The 25,058-nt window shown below is 44.8% G+C and overlaps 1 protein-coding gene across 1 annotated transcript in view; it reads right to left on the bottom strand.

Moving 5' to 3' along the window:
- The window catches only part of SH3RF2 (SH3 domain containing ring finger 2), a 103,061-nt gene extending 79,669 nt beyond the window's left edge, over positions 1–23,392 (bottom strand). Inside the window, exons 1-2 of the mRNA XM_075996169.1 lie at positions 23,261–23,392; positions 21,649–22,134 (exon numbers count right to left, since the gene is read on the bottom strand). Of these exons, the coding sequence (XP_075852284.1) occupies positions 21,649–22,026 (378 nt within the window). The 5' untranslated portion in view covers positions 22,027–22,134; positions 23,261–23,392. The remainder of the gene's footprint in view (positions 1–21,648; positions 22,135–23,260) is intronic.
- Between the last annotated feature and the right edge of the window lie 1,666 nt (positions 23,393–25,058).

The raw sequence follows: 25,058 nt of genomic DNA, 5'->3' as shown, positions 1-25,058 counted from the left end.
GCCCTGTGGTGGGTCACTTAAGAATCCACAGTCAAAATGGACACAGGGCAAGTCTCTACAACCTGCTCACCTCTCGTTTTTGCTGTTGGGTACAACTTAGTTACAACTGCAGTTTATGGACTTTCTGGTGATAGGGAGACACAGCAACTAGAAAACCACAACAATTAAGGGAGTTCCCAAGAAATCAAGGAGGTAAGGGATGGGGGTGCAAAATGTTACCTGATAGCACTTAATCCAGCTCCCCATCTTCAGGGGATTTGGGAACCAGTTACAAAATGATGGTGGGAAGGATTTGGGTGTCTAATCAGCCTGATAGAACCATAGTTCATCATATTAAAACAAATTCTCTTGTGTAACAGCCTAAATGTATTGTGTTCCATCTGTTTTTAATATGGTTATGATACTTTCCTGTATAAAAGTTTTGATCCCTCACTCAGCTGATCTTAATCCCTTAATTTTTTTGGAACTCTTTCTTATCAGGCCAAAGGGGAGATTTATGTCAGAAACTACAACTAACTTTACAAATGTGGTCATTAATTCATCCATCCTCCATAGATCCAGTACTTATTTTGTGCAAGCTATTAAAAAAAAGAATAGTGGAATAATATAGAGTCACTGACGTTAAGGAATACTGAGTTCAGGAGGGGAAGCATAAATAAATGTCAACCAAGGGAGATAAGTGTTATCATGGGGGAGATGAGTCCAAAGGGAGTCTTGACTCAGAGACACCCTTTTCTTTCTCCTTCACTTGCTCCCTTACTGTCTTTTAATATTTTCGGAGCTTTTAATCCGGTGGTGGGGGTGGGGAGAGGGCATAAGGCAGAAACCATTCATATATTATATAAGACACAGAAAGGCGGGACAAGGTAAGTGTCAGGTGAGTCTTGTTATAGGAACTGAAGGTGGAGACAGAATCTCAGGCAGGGACCAACTGAGATGATTTTCCAAAGAGGCATGTTTGAATAGGACCTTAGAAACTTGTGGGCAGGATTTTGATTGACTGATTTGTGGAGTAGTGGAGAGATTGGATAAAAGAATCAAAGTGTTAAGAGAAATAATAAAGTATTGGTAAGTACTTCAAGTTTCAGTTCCTTTTTGCTTTTATTACTTAATATAACTCCCATGTATAAAACATTAATAACCCTAAAAATGCACTTAGGACTTAAACGTATCTGTACTGAGACACTTGTCTGAACAAGCTCTCCTCCTTTTGTGAACTGTCTCTCCTTTATTCCCTAGTAATTTAACCAGGGCCACGTGGTCCCAGTGGGCTGATCCTGCCCCGCCCTCTGGAGGCAGCGTGGTCACATGACCCAGTCCTGACCAATTAGAGTATTCCTTATGTCCCATCCACAGCAACTGCTCAGAGACACCATGAAGACCCAGGTAAGCTAATGGGAGTCTCCTTGGCAGAACTGTCATGGAGAACACCCTCCGTTTCTTTAAGATTAAGAGTTTACAGAATGCTGTAGGCTTTGACTGCCAACGTCTCATTCCCGGAAAGAACCTGCCTGGGGATGAAGGAAGCAGCAACAGGCAGAGCTGAGATATAGAAAGATCTAGAACCCAGAATCCATGAAGCCATCATGTGTCTAAAGCCCACCCTTCACATCTCCATGAAACTACCGATCCTCTAATCACTTCTCCCTTATTTATTTACTTAGCTGAAGCCAATTTGAGAAGAAATTTTGCAAATTACAACAGAAAAGGTCTTCATACGCAGAGTAAACTGTATTGACACAAGGGACAATTCCTGAATACGTTGGTCTAACCCAGGGGTCCTCAAACTTTTTACACAGGGGGCCAGTTCGCTGTCCCTCAGACCGTTGGAGGGCCGTGGGAGAGTGCGGGCACATTCCACACATGCGCACTGTGGGCCGGGGACGAGTCCGCTGCTAAGCAGCACAGGCAGCAGCGGCAAAAACACCCGGAAGGCCGGATAAATGTCCTCGGTGGGCTGCATGTGGCCCTCGGGCCGTAGTTTGAGGACGCCTGGACTCTAATCGGTATTAACAAAAATGGACACTTCAGGCTAACATCTGGCTTCACCAACTCTTCTTTTCTTGCTGAATCAATGGCCTCAATCCAACACTTCAGTTAAAATGGTCAAACCACTGAAGTTATAGCACATGGCCATGTGGCTGCCCAGACTCCTCTTTTTTTTTTCTTTTTTTTTACATCTAAGCTACTAAAATTCCTTTAATCACTATTCACCATGATTATGTCCTGTATTTTAGGTATTCGAGTCCTTTCATTCCGAAGAATCCTGACATAGTTCCCTATCTTTACCTAGAATCCCAGTGTTGGTTACTTTATCTATATCTAAAGTGTTCTCTCTCTCCTCAGTTCTCTCCGTCCCCTAAGGCCAGAAAGAGGCAGTGGTATTCAGAGAAGGTCAAAGAATGTACCTTCCTGAGAAGTGAGAAAATTCTAATGAGTCGCCACATTCTTATTTCTATTACCAAATAAGGGAGCTCCCCATAAACCACATCTAACGAAGACCCCCTTGGGATTTCCCCCACTACAAACTCTCTGGAACCGACAGGAGGCAAAAAAGTGAGGATGGATGCAGGCATGCAGCAGCTCCTGAAAAATCCCACTGTCTTCAAAAATGTTATCAATTTGCCCTCTTCATTTGACATCCACAGGCAACTTTGCAAGAGTCGAGGCTGGGTGGCGTTCACTGTAGGAGTATGTGTTAGCAAAACTAATTTCAGCATCTGTGTAAAAATTTCCATCAGTTGCTTGCTGCTATCAAATATCACACTACCTGTGAAAGCTCTTTGAGGAATTGCATTTTAACTTCCTGCTCTGTTTTTCAATGAAACTGAGATTTCTATTTGTTGGTTGCCTTGCCTATTAGGGTTCTTTTTGATCCCAGTTTTGACTCTGCTAATGTACCTTTAAGTGCCAGTAGCAATTTTACATCCTGTTAATATTCTTCCTAGGTAAGAATCTCATTTTCTATTTCAGTAGACTTTCATTGGTAAAAATGCTAGGTTTCCACTTTTCAGAAATGTTATATCCCTTCCCCCCCGGCCCCCACTACAAAAAGAAATTAGACAGCCACAAAAATTAAACAAAAGTTTAGGGAACAAATATTTTAGACATTAGGAAAGTAGAGGGCATAGGACTTGAATTCCATCTTAGTTTTGTCAGTATTAGCTACAAAGGAGTCTTAGAACTTAGAATCAGGCCTTTTTCGTTAACCTTTTGGATAAGTTCAGTCCAACAGATGTTTACTAAGTGCCAGGCATTGAACCAGGTGATGTTGAAGGAGATTTTCTTTCTTTTCTAGAGTGGCGGAACTGGAAGCATGTAAGTCTGAGCTATCTGTTGCCATGTTTTTTTTTTTTTTTTTTTTTTTTGTAGTATATATTTGTGATTCTTTTGAATGGCCTGCATCTGAACCCCCTTTCTATGTTTGGGAACTTACCCACCTTATGAGTTTTGGTGGGTGGGAGAACCTGCTCCAAAACTGAAAAGAGTTAAAATGCAAGCATTATCAGCTTTCAGCCAGGGATATAGGCTTTGTCAATTAGATAAACCTGACTTGAATTTCAAATTGGGAGTTAGTGACCCAAAGAGAGGACCAGGGAAGACTCCTCTGTACCTTTGTGTGATGATGGTAGAGGCTAGAGCAGGTTGACCTCCGATAGCAGCAATAGAGGCTGGGCCAAGGCAGACCTGGAAGTCAGTACTTGGTCACTTGGGGCATTGTTCCTGCAAGGTGGCTCTTCAAATTAGTCTCTCAGCCCTCCTAGAAGTTCTGGGAACAGCCCAATATCCTCTTGTTAATCCTGCCTCTGTTTAAATTTTTTTGCAGTGGATTCTGTCGTTTGCAACTAAGAACCCCGAGGGATGCACATCGTGGAGAGCGCCATTTGTACATGGAGAGAATGAGGCCAACATACTCAAAAAGGTAGAGTCGAGGCCGAGGAGAACCACCTGCCAGGACCATCTGGGCCCTTGCAGGCCCTGAGGCCACCTCTAACTCTGAACCTTCCATTCTGCAACTAACAAATTCCTAGTTTTGTTTGAGCTAGTGTGAGATGGTTTCTGTCCCTTGCAACTGAAAGAGTTCAGCAAACGCAGATGAAAGCAAATTAATATTATGCATCAGGAGTCTCAAAAGTATTCACTCCCTTTGGCCCAGTAATCATTTTTTCTGTTCTTTGGAAATAACATAAAATGTTAAAAAGCAAAACCAAAATAGTTGGTGGGATCGGGCAAATGGTTGCATAAAAAATGCTTTCTGATATAATAATATCCATGAAGTTGGGGGTACTTGCTGCCAATTCCATGTTCGCCTTTATCATCTCTTTTGTTTTACCTTTTAAAGATGTTTTTATTGCTCCCTTAATTTTATTCTGTGTCTATCTGTATAGCTTTTCCCTGGTCCTCTCCCTGGAGTCTTTGGAAGCTGCCTTTTGAGGCCCAAAATTGGCATAAACTGTGAAACCATGTACATGCTTATTTGCTTTTCAGACCAAATTGCAGTTGAGCGCCAGAGGTCCCAAAGTGCCCGGAGCAGGCCACATTGCAAATCACCACACACAATCTGGATGTGTTCGGGTTTCTAATGGAATTCTTTATGCTGCAATCTGGTTTGGAGGCCTCTGACCCAAGCCCAGCAAACGAATTACAATGGCCTGGGCAAGATGCGAGGCAGTTTGGTAAAATACAAAGTGCATGGACTGAGAGTCCCAGGAAACCTGGATTTTGGTCCTTGTGCTTGTTTCCCTGGCAAACTATGTGACCTTGGAAAGTTCCATTCCTCTCTTTAAGCCTTAAACTCCATATTTGTATAATAAATCATTGAACCAGTTTTTTTTTTTTTTTTACAGCCCTTTCCTCACCACCTGTGTTTTGTGAGTCCTTAAAAGGTGGCATTTTAAAAGAAATCCTGTGATGAACTTGGTTTAGGGGTGCCTTTGATGCAAAACCCAATCCAGATCAGGCCTCAGGCAGTCATGGGAAGAATTTGCTTGGATGAGTTCCCCTTGGAAGGAAAGCTGCCCCTGAGTCCTTAGTGCAAGGCTCTTGGACCAACTCCTAAGGATGTGAACTTGACTTTACCCCAATTCTGCTCCCAGCTGGAGGTACCCAGGGAGGTGATCCGAGTCGACTCTGGGACAATCCAGCGATTTAGCCTTACAGGGTTCCATTTAGTCTTGAGAACAACCATTTGAAGTAGGTGTTATGACTTTACAGAGGAGGAAACTGAGGCTCTGAGAGTTCTAATGACAGCCAGCAAGTGAGAGAACTGGATTCAAATATAGGTCTTTTGGATTTAATGCCTGTAATGTTCTCTCTGCCTGTAACTAAACGCTGTTGAAGTGAACAGAGAGATGCACATTCAGAGAGGGTAACATTTGGTAGATTCCTCCCCACTCCACTCCAGTTTTAATGCTACAATACAGTGCCTCCCAGAGCATCAGCTTTGGCCAAATCCAGTGTTGTTTCTTGCCCTCTGTGCCCTCGAGCAAGTTAATCTTTCTGAGCCTCAATCCCCTCACCTGTAAAATGGGATAATAGTACCTGCCACACACAGAGGCTGCAAGAGGTTCATGGAAGTGCTTAGAACACTGAGTTTTCAGTAAGGTCAGTGATATATAAAGGGTCCAATTTGCATGTCCACCTTGCAACAAATTCTACTGTTTCTACTTCCAAATTTACTCTTAAATCTATCCACTTCTCTCCATCACTGCTACTATCTTAGTGCAGGCCATTCGTCTAGATAAACAGAATTGGTCTTCTACTTCCATTCTTGTCCCCAAAAATTCATTTTCCACACAGGAGCCGATATATTTTGAACTGAAAATCAGGTCAGGCTATTCCCTGCTTTAACCTTTCTCATTTGCATCTGGGACCCAACCCCCTTCATTACCGTGGCTTCATGACCTTCTAAATCTTCTCTAGACCTTCTTCCCTTGCAGCGTATCTCAGTGGTTATAACCGTCCAGTCACGTGGGTCTGCACTCTGTTTCCAGAACTCAGAACTTGCTAAGTTCTCTCTGCCCCCTGGGAACAGGCTCAAGTTGCTCCCCTTTGCTGGAAACCACTTCTCCACTCTTCACAGGGCTGCCTTCCTCTCCTCTTACAGGCACCAGCACAAATGCCTCCCTTAGAAAGGCCTTCTTTGACCACCCTGATCAAAGATCTTCACTTTTATCCTACATTCCATGCCCTTGTCTGGAGTTGGTGTATACAGCTACACTGTACTGGTGTGTACTTTCGTGTGTGTGTGTGTGTGTGTGTGTGTGTGTTGTGATGCTGCTGGTGTTCTGCCCACCTCTCTTCAGAGCCCTTTACCATTTCTGCACAATCCAACTTCCCTTCCAATAGCCAGCACCTGCTATTTTGTTGGAAGCCTCCTCCTGAACTTCTAGAACCTACTTGGCCCCTGGGGGCAGCTGTTCACCAATGACTGACAGATATAGGGATATAAATATCCAGATCTCTCACCTCTTGGCCAACATAATTCTGAGGTCTGAGTTTTGCACTGTTTCCCAGAGTTTCCCCAGAGGATTAAGCTTCAGTTGCCCACTGTGGTTTTATAACACATTTGTATTGGCTGCCTTCTCTTCCCTATGTGATGCTCCCACTCCGCTGCCAATGTCCTTACACCTCCCAAATAATCTGTGAGCACTCAATCTTCATCTCAGGGTCTGCTTCTCGGAGGAACCCAAGTAAGACCATGGTCTTTCTTGTTCTGTTTATCGCAATAGAGTGCACATGATACATCTATCAATATCTTGTTTACGGTTATATCCTAGTGCCCAGTTTAGTGTCTGGTACTCAGTGAGGACTCAATATACATAGTGCAATGAGTGAATACTAGTGGTTATTATTATTTAAATATAGAATTTCTTCCTTTTGCTGAGTTTAGCTTATACCAGTAGCTACCAAGCACCCACAGAATGTAAAATGAATGTGTTCTCTAAAACTTAGAGCAAAAATCCTTTTTTTTTTTTTTTTTTGCTATAGTGCTTTTAAGAGTAGCATTTCGTTTAAGGTGTTGTTTTAGCAAAGTTTGTCATGGCTAGAGACTCTTCTTATAGGGAGGGAATCACAAGAGAGATCCTCTAGGAGTGTGGCAATTCCAGGAGTGCTGAAACCCAGCATGGAAATGCTTCAGAGATTGTTTTATGGGACAAAACCCCGTTCTGCTTATTTGTGGGTGGTTGAAATAGAATGCAACTGGACCTTGGACCAGGTACCCTCAATGGAATAAGACAGATACTGTGCAGAGTGACAATAATAATACCGAATGATAACCAAAATCATTAATATGTATAAAGTACATTTATGGGCCAGTTCTTAAGTGTGTCCATTAATCCTCAGAGCCAATGCATGGGGTGAGTTATACGTTACCTTCATATGTTACTCTCAATGGAGAGATTGAGGGTCAGAGAGGTTAAATTACCCAAAGTCATACAGCCAACAAGAGATATTGAAACCAGCTCTTCTGACTCCAGAGCCCACGCTCTTAACCATTCCTCTGTCTTTTTCCTGGGTTAGGAATAATTGAACCCAGTTCACTGGGTGAACTAAGTGAAGTACTTCGGCCTGGAGAAAATAAGATTGAAAATAAGATATTAAAATAAGATGCAACCTTCCTGAGTTGCCTTCAAAGAGCTGTAGGTTCCCATGGAAGGGTGGGCAGATGCGTTTTGTGAGGCTCAACTTCAGGAAGACTTTTCTAATATTGGTCTCCAGAGGTGCAGAGAATAGGGTGTGTTTAGGCACAGAAAACTCCCCCCTACTGAAGATGTGAATGCACCGAATTCATTTACTCCCTGCACATGTGGTTGGCACTATGTAGTTCTGAAGGGCCAAGATGTAAGCTGGCAATGGCAACATGACTTGGGAGAAATTTACTAATGCCATGCTAGTAAATAAAAAAAGATACGTGCTATGCACGCTCTTTACCTAAGGCAGGCAGAGCGACTGTGCTGCAAGATGAACCAGCATAACACGACGGTCAGGAATATGGGTTTCGAGTCAGTCTACATGGGTAGCTTGCCAAAAGTACTCCTGAGCCTCAGTTTCCTTATCTGTGAAAAAGTGTTACTCTGTGAATTAAATAAGCTTTTGCAGGTCATGTATTTAGCACAGCCCCTTGAAGCCTGTAAGAGCTCATCTGAAAACCTTTGAATTTATATTTTTTCTTAAAAACATAAATGCAAATACTTCTGTATCCTCTGCATCCTCTGTAGAATATGAAGAGGGAAAGTTTTAAATTTGGGATGTTAGAATCCTGAGACTCAGTGAATTTAAACTTTTCTCATATCCATGGGCAATGATACGATTTGTTAAGCACTCAGGTACATTCCATGTCACGTGGTTGGTTGGTTGGTTTTCAGCTAAGACAGGACTGGAAGCCGAGTTTCCTGAATTTCAGGTTCTATTTTTCCCCACCTATCATGGACCGTTTTGCCTACCCAGATGGCAGGTTTCTGTAAGGAACAGAACATACGTACTTTGCCCTGACTCTGTTTACTTTTTAGGAAAAACAGATTAGTTCTGGATCAGAGCTTGTCATATCTTCTGATAAAATATCTCTTCCAAATATCCCTCCCTTTTAGATTTGATTTCTTTTCTTTTCTTTTCTTTTTTTTTCCTGAGACAGAGTCTTACTCTATTGCCCAGGCTAGGGTGCCATGGCGTCAGCCTAGCTCACAGCAACCTCAAACTCCTGGGCTCAAGCAATCCTCCTGCCTCAGCCTCCCAAATAGCTGTGACTATAGGCATGTACCACTATGCCCAGCTAATTATATACATATATATAATTTTTTTTTTGGTTGTACAGCTAATTTCTTTCTATTTTTAGTAGAGATTAGATCTCACTCTTGCTTAGGCTGGTCTCGAACTTCTGAGCTCACTTAGGCCTCCCAGAGTGCTAGGATTACAGGTGTGAGCCACCACGCCTGCCCTGTACATTTGATTTCTAATTGACTTTCCCCGTTCCCCTCATTCTTTTTTGGTTTTTGTTGCTGCTGTCTGGATCTCACGGGCGCCTTTTCCGCCTTTCTCCTTCTCCATCCTCCTCTTTTCTCTCAACTTCACCCTCTCTTGTCTCCCTCTCTATTCTCCTAGACTCATTTTCACTACTTAAATCCTTAAATTTCTCACCCAACAGTACCCAGCGAAGACGCAGTGTATCATTAACATGGAGTTGGATTTGCTGTGGGTTAAATCGTGCTCCTCAAGCTTATCACCAACATGGGAACAGTGGCGTTGGTGTCAGCAGGAACTGACCAGCAACAGCAGCTAGTGCAGGGTTCCCTGAGGTTCCAGGGAACACCACACTGATCTCGGTCACCTTGACTGATCTGGTTGGAGCCCAGTCCTTGGATTCAGGCAGACCTGGCTCAAGTTCTGTCTCTGTCACTTTCTAGCAGTTTTGTCATCTGTAAAGGGGAAAATTACCATGGACCTCCAAGGATTGCTGGGAGGGTTAAAAGAAACCAGGCTTATTTTGCTTGGTGCCTGGCACATGGTGTGAGCTGCAGGATGGGAGCAGTTATTAAGGCGGTGACTCACAGCTATATCCACTTCCTCTCTGACTTCTGTCTCTCCTGGCGCCCTGGTCCATGCCAGGCAATCAGAACAATCACTCTACTTGGTTAACTTGGCTCCATTCTCCAGATCTTAGGATAGCAACTGGGACAGAGGCAGGTAAGAAACCTGGACATGCCTCAACCACAAAGCTTTATGGTTGTGAAAAAACCCTATTGTTTCAAAACCTTCAGAAAACAACAACAAGGCAATAAAAATGTATTTTAATTGCAAATTCTTTTCCTTTAGCATTCAAAGAGAAGCAAAAGGCAGGGAATTAGAAATATTTTTTTCCCTGCTAAAATGTAAGCTCCTGCACCCTGGATCTCTTTTGTAATCTCTCAAGAGGAAGAGAACACTTCTCTCTTCTTCCATTCTTCTCTCCCTTGACTTCTCCTTCCTTTAAGCGTGGAACCAATCTACTTGGATGGAGTTCCCTCATCCATGGGAATTCACCACTCCAAGGAGAAATTTGGAATCCAGATTACCTCCCCTGCTTCTCCAGAGAGCTGGAAAGGGACGTTTTCTCTTCTGCCCCTCCATTTCTCTGCCATTCTTGTTTATTTAGCAAAAGTCCCAGATAAGATTTATTGCTGCCTTGCCTTCCTCATATCCAGGCAGTTGGTTAATATCACAGAAGAACACCTTTCCTGAACACAGCCCTGCAGAGCTCCATTCCTGCTCGGCTGCCCCGTGATTCTGCTACATTGCCTTGGCAACCAATTAAAGTACTTTAATGTGTACAGCGATATCATTCTTAATTCTGCAAAAACCAGGGCGACCTGCTCAGAGGGCTTCAACATGCCAGTCAGTTGGTGTTCTCCTTGATATCTGGCTCCATTCTGGTTTGACTTCTTTTTTCCCTTCCCAATTACCCCTGAATCCCCTGCAAGCACCTACGTGCCATTTCTAACACACCTGGCCTCACGTCAAGAAACACCCTCGTCAACAAGACAGGGGCTGGAAGGGATCCTGGGGACAAAATGGCTGGTATGTCTCGGGGGAAGAGACTAGGAGCTCCTCAGCCATGAGGCTGGTTGATCTAACTGCAATTTCTTGCAATATGGTGAATGTTATGCATTCAATAATTATTTAGTGAATGCTGATTGCATTTCAGGCACTAGGCTAGGTACAGGGGAGGACAAGACACGTCCTTACCCAGGGAGCTTGTAGTCCAGTAGCAAAGAGACATAAGCAAACGATGCTGTCACGTGTCTGATACGTGATGTGGAAGCTGGAAGGTAGCACGGGGCACCCTGGAAAGCTGCAGAGGAACCTAAGCCCAACCCGAGCTTGGGACCAACGGCTGAGTTTCTGGATGAACAAAGGCTATACGCATAGAGCTGGAGCCCATTCTTCTAAGGGAAGTATCACGAGAATGGAAAAACAAACACCACGAGTGCTCACCATCAAGTTGGAACTAATCGATCAACAGTTATGTGCACGTGTGGAAATAACACTCATCAGAAATCAAGCAGGTGGGAGGGGGAGGGGGGATGGGTAAATGCGCACCTAACAAGTACAATGCACACCATCTGGGGGATTGTCACACTTGTAACTTTGACTCAAACAGTACAAAAGCAATTTATGTAACCAAAACATTTGTACCCCTCATAATATTCTGAAGTAAGAAATCAAGAAAACAAACAAAACAATAAAACAGGCTACACGGAGACCTAAGGTGGGGGGCGGGGGGCTGCAGTAAGCCACGTGGGGGTAGTTCTGTGATTAAGTGGACAGTTTCATTCTTGCCTTCTCTAACACTGGCACTCTGACGATGCCCTGAGCTCAGTGTTCTGCTTCAGACACGCGAGGATTATTTGCCTAATTTCTCCTGTCTCCAGGCTAGGGTTTTCCTATCAGCCTTTCAGGAAAGACTAACAGTGAACGATCCAAGTTCTCTGGGCTCTGCTCTTGGCTCTCCGTGCTGTGCTTGTGAATGGCACCCGAGAGGCACATATTCCAAAATATGTGCCCAGATCAAAATTTAGAATCCCTCCCTTTGTGGAAGCGTTCAGGGAAATTATTGAGATGGTCCTCTTTTAAAATGCAGATGATCCGATTCCTATATTACGCAGGCATTAACGGAAACCCATGACACAGAGGATTGCAAACACACTGAGAGGCGCGTACATTAGGTGGTGAGTCCGCCGGCTGGCTTTGGAATATGTTTCAGTGTGGGATGATGGAAAGTTCTGGAGATAGATAGTGGTGATTTTTGCAGAACAGTGTGACTGTACTTAATGCCATGGAACTGGACACTTAGAAAGGGCCAAAATGATAGATCTCATGCCGTGTATATTTTACCACAATAAAAAACATAATTGTTGGAAAAAAACGACGAAATCAGGGCTTTGGCAGCACGGGTACCGCATGCAGACGGGCCACGTTCTTACCTGAAATGCTGCTTTCTGTTCACATTGGAGGCCAGGTCGATTCAGCTCATAAACTCAGGGGACATTCTTTCAGAGCCTCTTCCTTTCTGTCACTGGGATCCCTGTGACTAAGTGTCAATTAACTGGAGATAAAGTGTTTCTCCCCAGATCAAAAGAGCACGTGGAAGGTGGTGTATGACATACAAGTTTAGCTGTTTGTGGAGTGGCATTTACTATCTTCTTTGGGGCAGGGTTCACGAGCTACGCGATTTTGAACCTGACCCACTGTGTTTTCCTGAGCGATATTTTGTCACCCAAAAAGGCATTAACGAGGTGATTTACATCAAGCATACTTCAGTGACCACATGACTTTACACCGAATAGAGGGTGCTGCTCACTCCCCACATAGCTCTGTAATGGCTCAATTCATGAAGGGTTATTTCTGCATCACGAGGAGTTATTTCGTGATTCCATGAAGTCTACTGCAGTCATGAGTATGTTTATTTACTTACTCTTCCATCTAAAAAAACATTTCAAGCTTCCTAATATGGGCCGGGCTGTGGAATGGGTGCTTTGGGCACTGTATTGAGTGATGAGTTTCCTGTTCTCTTTGTGCTTGAGGAAAAGATTGGAGAAATGACAGAGATCTGAGATGAACTCAGCTGTTTTGAGTCTTGGAGCCTGAGCTCCAAAGTGTCCCCGGTGTGAACTTTCAAGATGCAGCTTGGCACACAGCAGGAGCTTGGGGACGGTTTGTTGAGTGCTCGGGCTTCTGAGCTGGGATCTGGAACAGTTGGAACAGTGTGGCCCTGGGGGCCAACACGGACCCAAGCCGCAGGAGGCTGCCCGTGGTGAACGGGCCAGTCTCTGCTTGCCTGTGTTCTACCACTTAGTGTTGGATCCTCTGGCCGGCGTTCATATGTACTAGGGTTATCGGGTAACCTGACCATTTCAACGGAAGGGAATGGCTCTGTCTGCCGCTGACGTGAAGACTGCTCCTCAGGGACCCAGCAAGCTCAAACACCCACTTGGAGCACAGAGATCTTGTTGGGCTGCACCAAATCCATCAGGTTTGCTGTCGATACAGCCGACAGGCCACGTGATGGCAAGCGACCAGTCTGGCATGACGGCTGCTGGACAGACGTTATTACAGAGGGCACTTGGCATGTGTCTTCCTAGTGGTATCTAGTCACCCTGATAAGGAAGGCAAGTATCTAGTCACCCTGTCTCTTCTCCATCTGTTTCCTTCTCCCTCTCCTCCAGCTTCCATTCGAATTCAAGATATCCCTGCCCTCCCCTGCCTTTCCCAGACCCGTACGCCCAGAATAGACCCACCTTTTCATCCCTCGACCACATCCTTCCTGAACCTTAAAACTCCCATATTTTCTAGGAAGTTTATTTATATTGACTAAGCTTCATTTCCCTCCAAATGAACCACTTTACCACCTGGCATTCTCATATGCCTTCATTTGGTGAGTCTAGGACTTCTTTGTCTTAATCAACTTTATTGGGTTATAATTAACATACAGAAATGTACCCATTTTAAGGGTCTATATGATGAATTGTGATCAGCCTATATACCATTGCATAAAACATTTCCATTATCCCCAAATCACTATGGTTTACAGTTTTGTCTTCTTTAGAACTTTATGTCAATGAGGAAGACAATATGTACTCTTTAGTAAGACACCATTTTATAATATCTTAACATTTCCAAAATTGGATGTCTCTTACAGTGAGCATCTAACATGCTCTTTCCCCCCTAAGAGCTATAAAGAAATAGATAATACACATCAAAATGAATACTATCTTAAAATCAGTATCAATATCCCTGATTTTAATATGTAAATATACATGTCTAGTGTATATGTATGTTTGTATACATGTATACTGACTGGTTGGTTTACCACCTAGTCTGAGTTGGTTTTTGCATTGGGAAGGTGAGAATCTTTACTTTGCTGTGTAGGTCACCATAGTACCTATAACTGGAAACTGGTAGGAACTAAATAACTACTGCAGAGGGTGGTGATAGTGAGTTTCAAATAGTTTTCTAAAAATATCTTTTACATTATGACTGAGCATATTAAGTCTGAGATAGTATTTTGTAACTTTTGTTCCATGGGCAATTAATATTACTAAAGTGCTAATAAAAGGGAGGAGAAGGGAGTTGCTAACATCATAGAAATTTGAGAAACATTTATTATAATCTTCTACATAGAGTTTTGCAATTCATTAGCATACCAAAAATTCTGAAAAGTCCTGCAGCAAAGAAAAAATTTTTAGCTTTATTTTAATCTCAGGTTTGTTTGACCCTGGCACTTTGTGGAACATCCACTAAGAGCTTATAGAATATACCATGTGAAAGGCTGGTCTAAAGTATAGGCATGAATAAAAAGAATGAGAAAGGCCGGGCGCAGTGACGCCTGTAATCCTAGCACTCTGGGAGGCCGAGGCGGGTGGATTGCTCGAGGTCAGGAGTTCGAAACCAGCCTGAGCAAGAGCGAGACCCCGTCTCTACTATAAATAGAAAGAAATTAATTGGCCAACTAATATATATAGAAAAAATTAGACAGGCATGGTGGTGCATGCCTGTAGTCCCAGCTACTCGGGAGGCTGAGGCAGAAGGATCGCTTGAGCCCAGGAGTTTGAGGTTGCTATGAGGTAGGCTGATGCCACAGTACTCACTCTAGCTTGGGCAACAAAGTGAGACTCTGTCTCAAAAAAAAAAAAAAAAAAAAAAAGAGAAAGAAAGAGAGGGCCAAGTGTGGTGGCACGTGCCTTAGTCCCAGCCACTCGAGAGGCTCAGGCAGGAGGATTGCTTGAGCCCAGAAATTAAAGGCCATAGTGTACAATGGTCATGCCTATGTATAGCCACTACATTCTAACCTGGGCAATACAGAAACACCCTGTCTCTAGAAAATAAAATAGAATGGGAGAAGAAATTTAGTAAAGTTGTACAGATTGAGTCTCCCTTACTGGAAATGCTTGGGACTAGAAGAGTTTTGGCTTTTAGATTTTTTTGGATTTTAGAATTTTTCTTTAAATTTCAAAATATTATGGGGGCACAAATGACTTGATTACATGTTTTGCTTTTGTGCAGTTTGAGTCAAAAGTTATAAGTGTGCCAATCATCAAGGTAGTTTGCACTGTACCCATTAGGTGTAAATTTATCTGTCCCCTCCTTCCCCCTCCCACCCAGTTTGTTTTGTTGAGTTTTACTACCATATGTGCACATGGGTGTTGTTCCAATTTAATAGTGAGTACATGTAGTGTTTGTTTTTCCATTATTGCCATACTTCACCTAGAAGAATGGTCTCTAGTTCTATCCAGGTTGTTACAAAAGGTGTTAGTTCACCATTTTTTTTGATTTTGGAATATTTGCAGAATATATACCAGTTGTACATCCCAAGTTTGAAAATACAAAATCTGAAATTTAGAATGCTCCAATGATCAAGACATCTGATTAGAGAGTTAAAACGAAAAAAAAGAAAAAAAAACCCAAAAAGATAAAATACTCCAATAAACATTTCTTCTGAGCCTCCTGTCAGCACTCAAAAAGTTTCAGATTATGGAGCACTTTGGATTTCAGATTTGCAGATCAGGTATGCTCAACCTGTCTGTGAACTGGTCCCAGCCAAGCCCAAAGCAACGTAAGGGTATCTGAAATGGGCCAAATAAGGATGCTTTTCAAGAGTTAAGGGCTAAACAGGCACTTTCCTTCTCTCCAAAATCTCTTTATAGTACGAAAGGACAGGTGGATAGGTACCCTTTCTTAAGAGAAAACAAAAACAACACAAAAATGTGCACTGGCTAATTCTTTAGGTAACCTGTCCCCAGTGCCTGTGGTGGCTTATCGAGGTTGAGTAAGAGAAACCCTGGGCCCCACCCACCTGCCCTGGAGCTGAGGCCACCCTGTGTAGAACAAACTGCCGTGTTTGCCTGCTGTTTGGCCAGACACCTTTAACTGGTAAGAACACAGAAGTGGGTAACAGAATGGCCTGGCTACAACAGGGAGAAGCCCGCTTGCAGGAATTACCACGATCATTTAAACGGTGGCAAAGTCCTTCTCAGAAATAACATTGACCCACTACACACAGAGATGAAAAGAAAGCAGAGTGGGACAGGTAAAAATCAGGCAGAGATTCAAAGAAATGTGTAAGAGCTCGTTTCCTTTCTTAAAATACTGTTTTAAAAAATTACCATTCAGTAAAATTGACGTTTTTCTCATGGTGTAATATTTCTACGAATTTCGACACATGTACACATTCAAACAACTACACAGTCAGGATGCAGAACACAGTTCCATCACCCCAGGAAGCCCCCTCATGCTGCCCTGTGTAGTCACATCCTCCCCCAACCTATATCTCCTGGCAACTACTGATCTGCTTTCCATCACTGTAGTTTTGTCTGTTTTGAGAACTCCCTTTCCTTTTGCAATCCCCTGTGCTTAACTTTTCAGTGGGGATCCCTGCATGTTTGTATGTGTGTGCAAAGAACTCCAAGGCCAGCACTCTTTCTCCTCTGTCGTTACTCTCTTGTTACTTACTGCTGCTGACATTTTATTAGCACCTATTATGTACCAAAGCTCTTTATATATATTCTCATTTTAATCTCACAGTAGCCTTACGATAAAATATATGCACACCATTATTATCTCCACTATACACAGATGGAAACTGAGGATCAGAGAGGTTAAGTGACTCGCCTAAGGCCTCACAGAGAACAAATGATTGAATCCCAGCACAAACCCAACTCCATTAGGCCACAAATCGGTAAGCAATAAAAGGCAGGGGATTGTAACTAGGAAGAAGGTGCACCAAGAGAGGTTGGGGGCAGTGCCAGTTTGGGGCCATGTGGTTTTTAAAAGTGTTTGCAAATGTGTGTGAAGCTGGAGAACCATCTGGGTCTCCTGACTTCTCAACCTCAGCGCCTACCTTTATGGCTTCCTCCACCTGCCACATATGGTCCTTACTGTCCCAGGTGGCCCCTGCCTGCTGTTTTCAGGAGCCTGGGATGATTTTAATCGCCTTACAAATATAGCAAAACCACTGTCTGCATCACAGCTCTGTCTCGGGACGCAACATCTGAGACCTAGGAAAGGGGTTGGACGGCCTTCTGGTTTTTCCACCCAGCCTCAACTCCTTGATGTGCTCTCTGACCTCATTTTTCTCCCTCAGTTGCTTGCAACACTGGCCAAAAAGTTTCTAGGACAAAGCCACCTGGTCTGTGTGCTGGAGGTGACAGGTGTGTTCTCGCTGATAAGGGGCGAGTAAGACAGAAATGCAGGTAACTGGCACAATACTTAACGACCGATGTAGGGACAAAGTCCAGCCTTACAAGACGCAGGGTGGGGACACTGGTGTTGGGGAGGAGAGTGAGAGGCAGGAGAAAGGGAAAGACAGAAGAGTTAACGAAGAGTCGATGATGCTGGGAAGTGGACCAGGCTCTTTGCCCTGTGCACGCTTTTCCTTTGAGCCTGCTGTTTGGGGAAGTGAAGTTGGTTAGGGAGTTTTCTCCCAGACTCAACTCCTGGCTCCTTCAGGGTCCTGGGAGTGAGCTGCAAAGCCAGCACATGCTGTGGAGGATCACACTCCTGAATCATGGCCACGGATCATTCGGAGGCGAATAAAACAGGGAATAAATCGAGGGACCGAGGACCTGGATGGCACTTGATTAACAAGGGGGTGAGAGGGGGCGTGCAATTTAGAATAGAAAGTGTTGAGTCACTTCAATAACAACCACAGAGAACACTTACTGAGCACTTGCTATGAGCCAGTCACTGTGCTAAGAGCTGAGTGACATGAATCATCTCATTTATTTCTCACAACGACCCCCCCCCCCCCCGAGGTAGGCACTACTATTATCTCCAGTGTGCAGATGAGGAATTTAACTGACTCACTCCCCCCACAAAGTACACAACTGTTGAGGGGCAGATTCAGGATTTGAATTTTGATATTTCTCAAACCTAAGCCAGCAAATGCTTCACTTCCCTGCTGTACTGCCTGTCCTCACTCAGAGATGTTATTGAAATGAAACAGAATGAAGAGGAAGAGAGATCAGCTATTCAGAAACCCACAGTCCTTTCGGAGGCTTGCAAAACTCCTTTGGTTTGACTACATGACGGGAAAGAGTAAGAGCCACTGGGCTCTGCATGACCAGGGACCTGACAGGAGGCCGGTGATCTCGCCTGTTGGTCTGAAATAATTGCGTGCTGCAGAAACCTACAGTTGTTTCTCAAGTTTTCTTTTTACACAATCAGCTTGGGAGGGTTTTAGACATGTCGGCACAATGGGCTATTTTTTTTTCCTGTCTATTGGGCTGGCACCATGAGGTGTGACTATTGGTTCCACCCAAGCATAAATGGCTGGCACGAGATGCATCAGGCTTCTTTGAGCTAACAAAAGGATCTCGATGAGCTTGTTTTTTAGATGCACCTAGGTGAGCAGAGCAGACTTTGGGCTTAAAAACCTCAAGGACAGGAAGTTAAATGAACTCTTTAAGAATGCCAGGTTATCAGCAAGTCCTCTGAAAGAGGTGTTTTATAAAATGGTACCCTGTGACAACAGGTTATTTATGCCCTCCTGGGGGAGTACCTCATACTTAGTATTATCCTGGCCTGAACCCATCATAGAATCAACTTCAATAATAATATCTATTACACTCTCCTGCAAGGGTTGTAACTCCTTCCATGTTTTGCAGCATGTCTCATGCATAGCAGGGCACAATAAACAGTCAATAATAATGTTCACTATAATAATGATCTTCCAAATGCTTTTCATCTAAGGCTCTCAAAGTCCTTTACAAAACACTAATTAGTTAAGCCTCACAATGGGTGTTTTTACGATACGTCTTCCCATTTTACAGAATTTTAAATTGAGACCCAGCAAACTTAAGTGGCTTACTCAAAGTCATACAGCAAGTTTAAATGAATGATAATGATGCCTTGCATTTACATAGCAGATGTTTTCTAAGGTGACGGGGGTATGTTGCAATGATTATTTTCACACTATCCCAGAGGAAGGCACGGGTAGTAAGTATTATCTCACTAGATTGGCTAAACTAAGGCAGAAAGAGCAAGTAGCTCAGGAGGATTTGACTGAGGGGGCAAGCTCACTCCTGTGACTCCTAGAACACAGTGTGGCATCCAGACAATGCCCAGTTCTTTTTTTGGGTGTTTTTTTTTTTTTTTTTTTTTCTTTGAGACAGAATTTCACTCTGATGCTGGGGCTAGAGTGCTGTGGCATCAGCCTAGCTCACAGCAACCTCAAACTCCTGGACTCAAGTGATCCTTCTGCCTCAGCCTCCCGAGTAGCTGGGACTACAGGCATGCACCACCGTGCCTGGCTAATTTTTTCTATGTATTTTTAGTTGTCCAGCTAGTTTCTTTCTATTTTAAGTAGAGACATGGTCTCACTCTTGTTCAGGCTGGTTTCAAACTCTTGACCTCGAGCAATCCTCCCGCCTCGGCCTCCCAGAGTGCTAGGATTACAGGCGTGAGCCACCGCAGCGGCCATGCCCAGTTCTCTTAACTGAGGGATGCTCGGTTGCTTCCACACTTACAGAAAAGACAGCTATATTTGGGGCAGTAGAGACGGGTTGCAGAATATCAACCATATTTACATCCAGGAACAGGTTTGTTCATGTCCCTAGTGAGAGAGGCAGAAGGGATGAGAGGAGCCACTACAAGAAAGAATCGCTCAAGAAAGGAAGGAAGCAGGGCAGGGGGGTGAGGTGGTGGCTGCCAGCTCTGCTCTACTGCAGAGCATCTTCCTAACCCAGGTCTTTCCTGGAAGCAGGAGCCCTCAAAGTCTTTGGTCTGTGTCTCAGCCTCATTGGTAGGACTCGGTCCCGCGCAGCTTGGAGGATAGGCACAGACACATCACTGGCACCTCTCTCTGATGTTCTAAGTCCCTGTGGCAGAGTTCCAGGGGCGCCCGGGATATTCATGGCTGGCTCCTACGTATGACGAGCTGTCACCTCAATTCCCTGTGACAGAAGGGCCCCAGGAATGCTGCATGGTTTGAAAGCTCAGTAGCTGTGGATCCATTCGTTGCTACCTTTTCTTAGCAGCACAGCCACATGGAAGAAGATGAGAGGACCTGAGCAAACACGTTTGAAGCCGATAAGGGACCTGCCTCCTACAAGTCCACAATGTTCCTTACCTAGTGAGTGATGACACTCTGCTGAAAGGCAGGTGGGGGAGGGGAGGGGGCTGCTGGGTCTTAGGAATTCAAGGGGTCTTTGCCGACCCAGAGATAGAGCCCTTTTCTGTGTAAACAAGGCAGGTTTGAGAAAAAATTTGCTTCCCCACCCCAACCCCACCGTCTCCAGGGCTGTGGATTCTGATTGATGACAAGGAGACCAGGGCTAATGGGGAGACTTGGAGAGGAGTGCCAAGCCCTCTTCTGGAATGTGCTCACACACACGAGCACAGCAGCGATAGAGTCTGCAGTGCAGAAATAGCAGTGTCCTGCTTCTTCCCACTCTCGATGTTTGAACGTCTACACATGCCCCTGCCACGTGGGTGGCTTAAAGGTGCAGCGAACCCAGGAAGGGGTGAGCTCTTGGAGGGAGAATTTCAGAAAGTCGTTCCAATTGCACATCACAAGCCACTTCTCCCTAGCGGGGAGGGAGTCTCCTCGAGACCCTCCCACGCCCTCTTCAGAGCGAGGAGAGGTGGGTCCCTCCTGCCTGGGTTGAAGTTTGCTTTGGGTTAAGGCGTCAAAGAATGCAGCTTCGATTTTCTAATTATGCCAACGACCCAAGCTGCAGCGCCCTGTGTCCACTTTGGCGGGCTGACTCCAGGGGTGACACTGCAAATAATCCTGCCAGCCTTCCAGGGACCATGTCCTTCCTTCTCTGGATGTGCCCTTACATTGCATCCTGCTATGAGGCTCACCACCAGGTCGGATAAAGTCCTTGGGCTGCATTTGCAGGGCTGGACTCAGAGATTCGTGTTATCCAGACACGAAAAGCATTACTGTGCAAAAGCATTACCTGTGCAGTTCGCCTGGGTCTGTTTGGTTTTTTAAGATGCAGCCTCTGCTGTGTATTTTTTGTGGGTTTTATTCATTTTGCAAAATGAGACCTATCTGCAGCGCCCCTATACATATCTGTTGTGCTTCACAGCCCAGCCTCTGCTATCAATCCGTCCACCCACATAGACGCTTCCCTCTGGCACTATCTTGGGCGTCAAGTAACCCGATAGCTTCGAACAGATGATGAATGGGCATTGTCATCAAAGTGCTTTATGACTAGGGGTGGGGAGATGGATTTGGGTAAAATGCAAACGATACCTGGCGTTTGGAAACTTCTCGGAGATCTCAAAAGCAGCAAGCATTTGGATTTGTTCTCTCTTTTCTTCCCCACCCTTCACGCATTTCCCACGCGCTGGTTTGCCCTCGGAACAGTAGAAGCGAAAGACCAAAAATATAATCTAAAAGGCTTTCCTCGCTCTCCTACCTCCCGGACAAGAAGTGAGGAGAGCCTAAGGAAGCTCTAGCAGTTCTAAGGAGAATTCTTAGATGGACTCGATAGGCTCAGGATTCCACCTTGTTTCAGAGACAGGATCACTGCCCACAGAAACTTATCCCTGGGCAATCACCGGCAGCACTGTGAAACCTAACTGGAAGAAGATATTCCCTAGCTCCCGGTATATGCAAATCCAGCCTCCAAGTGGCACGATATTAACAAGTAAGAGCTTTCTTACCCCATCCATGTGGATTCTGATGTTGGGCACCAGGCGGAAAGGGCTGGCCTGCAGACCTCTGGCGTTGGTCCTGCTTTTCCTGCCGTCCGGCAAGGTCAGCCCGCTGGGCCTGCGGAAGGAGCCCCCTCTCCCGGAGCTTGGCCCCGAGCCCACGCCATCCAGAAGTCGCACGAGCAGCAGGTTGGCTGGCAGCGCCTCGATGCCACAGAACACCAGGGTCCTGCATTCCGGGCACCTCAGCTCCTTGTGGGTCTTGAAAACCCTCTGCAGACATGGTTTGCAGAAGGTGTGCTGGCAGGGGAGAACTTTGGCTGTGACGTCAAGCTTCTCAAAGCACACGGGGCACTCCAGAAGATCCAGCAGCGTCAAATCATCCATTTTATTTCAGGTCTCCAGGCCCGAGCTGGAGGAGCAGGGTCCACATTGTAGGGTCGGCTCAGGCAAGGGGGCAGAGCCCGTCTCTCTCAAGAGCGTCAGAATCCCTGCCTGCTCAAAGAAGGGAGGAAAAAAACTGTGACTGCTCTGCGAGGTATATCCCACCTACATGGAGGCAGTGTCTCATCAGGCAGTTTGCAAGTACTTTGTTCCGGCACCCAAGTCCCGCATGACTCATTCTGATTCAGTGCTAGCAGGTATGAGACTCAACTCGTGCGTGCTGCAAAGATCACTGGGAACACTCGGCAGAGGACTGACTGCTCATTGCAACAAAACCAGCCTGCAAAAGTGGCTGCTCTCTCCTCTCCACCAGCCAGGGCTGCAAGGGGTCCTTTACCCTGCCTGGGGAGAGCACCCCAACCGGTTAGTCTCAACTCTTGAATCAAAGCCCCGTCAGAATGCAGTATCTGCAAGGCTCTCTGCCCCTCCCTCTTCCCCAGGTTTAAATTTATCTATTACCTGCATCACACGCAGATTAAGTTTAGGGAAGGAAGTTTATCTGAATCTCATGCAGATGTAGAATTATTTCCTGCACAATATATCTTCCCCCACGATTTTGTTCTAGCAATGAATAAGAAAAATGTCTCTTAGAAACCCATTTTCAAAAATTGTTTTGCCTTAACTACAGGCCATTTCTTTTTATCTTTTTCTTTTTCTTTTTTTTTGCCTCCTCACTCTGATTACCTTAGGCTCAGAGACAATATTCCTCCCACAAGGTAAAGTCGTGCAGCCTGTTTAGTTACTCTGACAATTGTTTTCAGTTTCAAGTGAAGCAGATAGGAATTCTGCACTGTGGTCACAACTTGTAGAAACCGATATAGAGCAGCAGACAGGTGGGGGTCCGTGTGTGTGTGTGTGTGTGTGTGTGTGTGTGTGTGTGTGTGTGTGTGTTATGAAAACAACCCAGAAACAAGTTTCCTTTCGGAACCTACGGAAAGAAGTCTCCAGTTCAGAAAAGTCTCCTGGGAAGAATTCAGTTGTCCCTCCCAAGTGCCAAGGCTGCAGGGAATGCCACCACAGCCCAAGAGGCTTGGCAGGAGGGCGAGCGACCCAACTAGTAACCAGTAAGCAGGGCAGACGTGACACGGGAGGGTGAGAGATGGCGCCTGGCCTCCCCAAGACTTTTCTCCAAAGACATCGGCATGGCGGGCTGGGAAGGTGCCTGGCGGCCACTAACCTTGTGCCTGGAACCTCCACTGGGCTCTCAACCCCTCCTCCGCTCAGCAGGGGCAGGCTGCTCCCTCCAACAGGCTTCCTTTTTCCCCAAGTGTGGCCGCTGCTGCTGCTACTACTGCTTTGAAAACTTTAACAACTCAGTCTTACTCATTTAAAGGGATCGCCTTACCCAGCCCTGTTAACGCTTTCACCGCCAGGCTGCTGCCTATCAGCAACGCTTTTTTTTTTTTTGAGTTAACTCTCTGTTACTGAGCCTTCCTTTAGGAAACTGAACTGATATCTGGGAAAAGATTGTAAGAGGCAAAACAGTTTAGAAGTCAGCCCCTAAGGCCAAGTATTTACAAAGTTGATATTTTTACCTTTCCCGTTTTCTATTCCATCCAAGGAGTTGAAACCTGCTCCATTATAAACATACCAAAGGGACTGTGTTTATTTTAAACTTTTGTAAGGATTTCCTGGGAAGGTCAAATGTGTTATTTAATGGTATTTACGATAACAAGGATAATCTGGCCACCTAGAAAATACTGCTCCTTAAAAATCATAGTCAATCCCTGAATTTTAGAGATGACAGGGGCTTTAGTGATCTTTTTGCTCAATCTCTTTGAACTCGAAAAACAGTGTTGTGTACATACGCGTACTTGAAAAATCAGAGCACAGAAGGGCTTTTTCTTTTAAAAAAGGAAAAAGCAATGGTCCCCAGTGTTCCTCCCACCTGTTATTCACTGTCGTCTTTTCATATCCCCAAATAATGCGTATACTTCTATTTCTTTTGGTTTCTCAATAACACATTTCCTGTAAAATTACAAAGGCATCCAATTGAGTAAGTAAATAATAATAATCTTACATAACACCAGGGTAGCACTCGTCTGTGCCGAAAACTGTTTTCTATATCTTACTTATATGAAACCATTTCTCCTTCTTAAGGGCCGGGGATACACTAAACTCCTCTTACCTCTGTTCTACAGAAGAGGAAACTTGAGACCCAGAGAAGGCAGATAACTCAACCTCGAGTCACAGCTGGCAGACGCAGGTGGTCTGTGCTCTCAGCTACTGTGTCATGGAGTGATATAACTTTAGGAGGAGAAGAGGTGGTTCAAGAGAGCTAAGGCCGATCTAGGATGGCAGGAAGTCACGAGATAACGACCAAAACGACCACTCCATGAAGCAGCTGAGTTTGGAAAGATCAAGAGATTCTTTGAGGTTGCCCAGCGAGTTAGGGGCAGAACTGGGACTAAAATCAGGTGTTCTTTTTTTTTGTTTTTAAACTATATTTTCTCTCTCAACATAAGGATGACAGGTCTTTATTATGCAGAAAACACTTAGATACAGCGCCACAAGAAAATTTTAAGAGGGGACCAAAAAGCCTGAGAGCATTGTGCTGGTTTAGGTTTCTCAAAGTTCTTCCATGTCAGTTCTGAAAAATGAAACTTGCACAAAGTTCAAAACAAGGGAGAACTTTAGGCTGAAACTGAGGACATTATCAATATCTGTCTTCTGAGCACTGAGGCCTAGTTTGGATACATGTCAATTTCAAAGACCACTTGCAACTCATTTTTTAAATCTCCCCTTTGAGCTTCAAAAATATCACGTCCCATTCTGCTTGCCTGCCTCCTCCAATTAAGGCCCACTCTCAACTCTGTGACCCCAAGGAAGCCCTTTGTGGTTCGGGGCCGTTTACGGCGTTCCATTTTGTAAAGCTGAGCTGGTCTCTTCTGTGTCCTGTAGTCCCCTCACACCCTAGAAAGGGCCACTCCAATGCTGGAACCCCCGCTGCAGGGGTTGGTAACATTCGCTCTCCT

The sequence above is a fragment of the Microcebus murinus genome, chromosome 21 (assembly GCF_040939455.1).
Source record: "Microcebus murinus isolate Inina chromosome 21, M.murinus_Inina_mat1.0, whole genome shotgun sequence".
Taxonomy (NCBI): domain Eukaryota; kingdom Metazoa; phylum Chordata; class Mammalia; order Primates; family Cheirogaleidae; genus Microcebus; species Microcebus murinus.
This window is presented reverse-complemented; position numbering and strand designations above follow the sequence as displayed.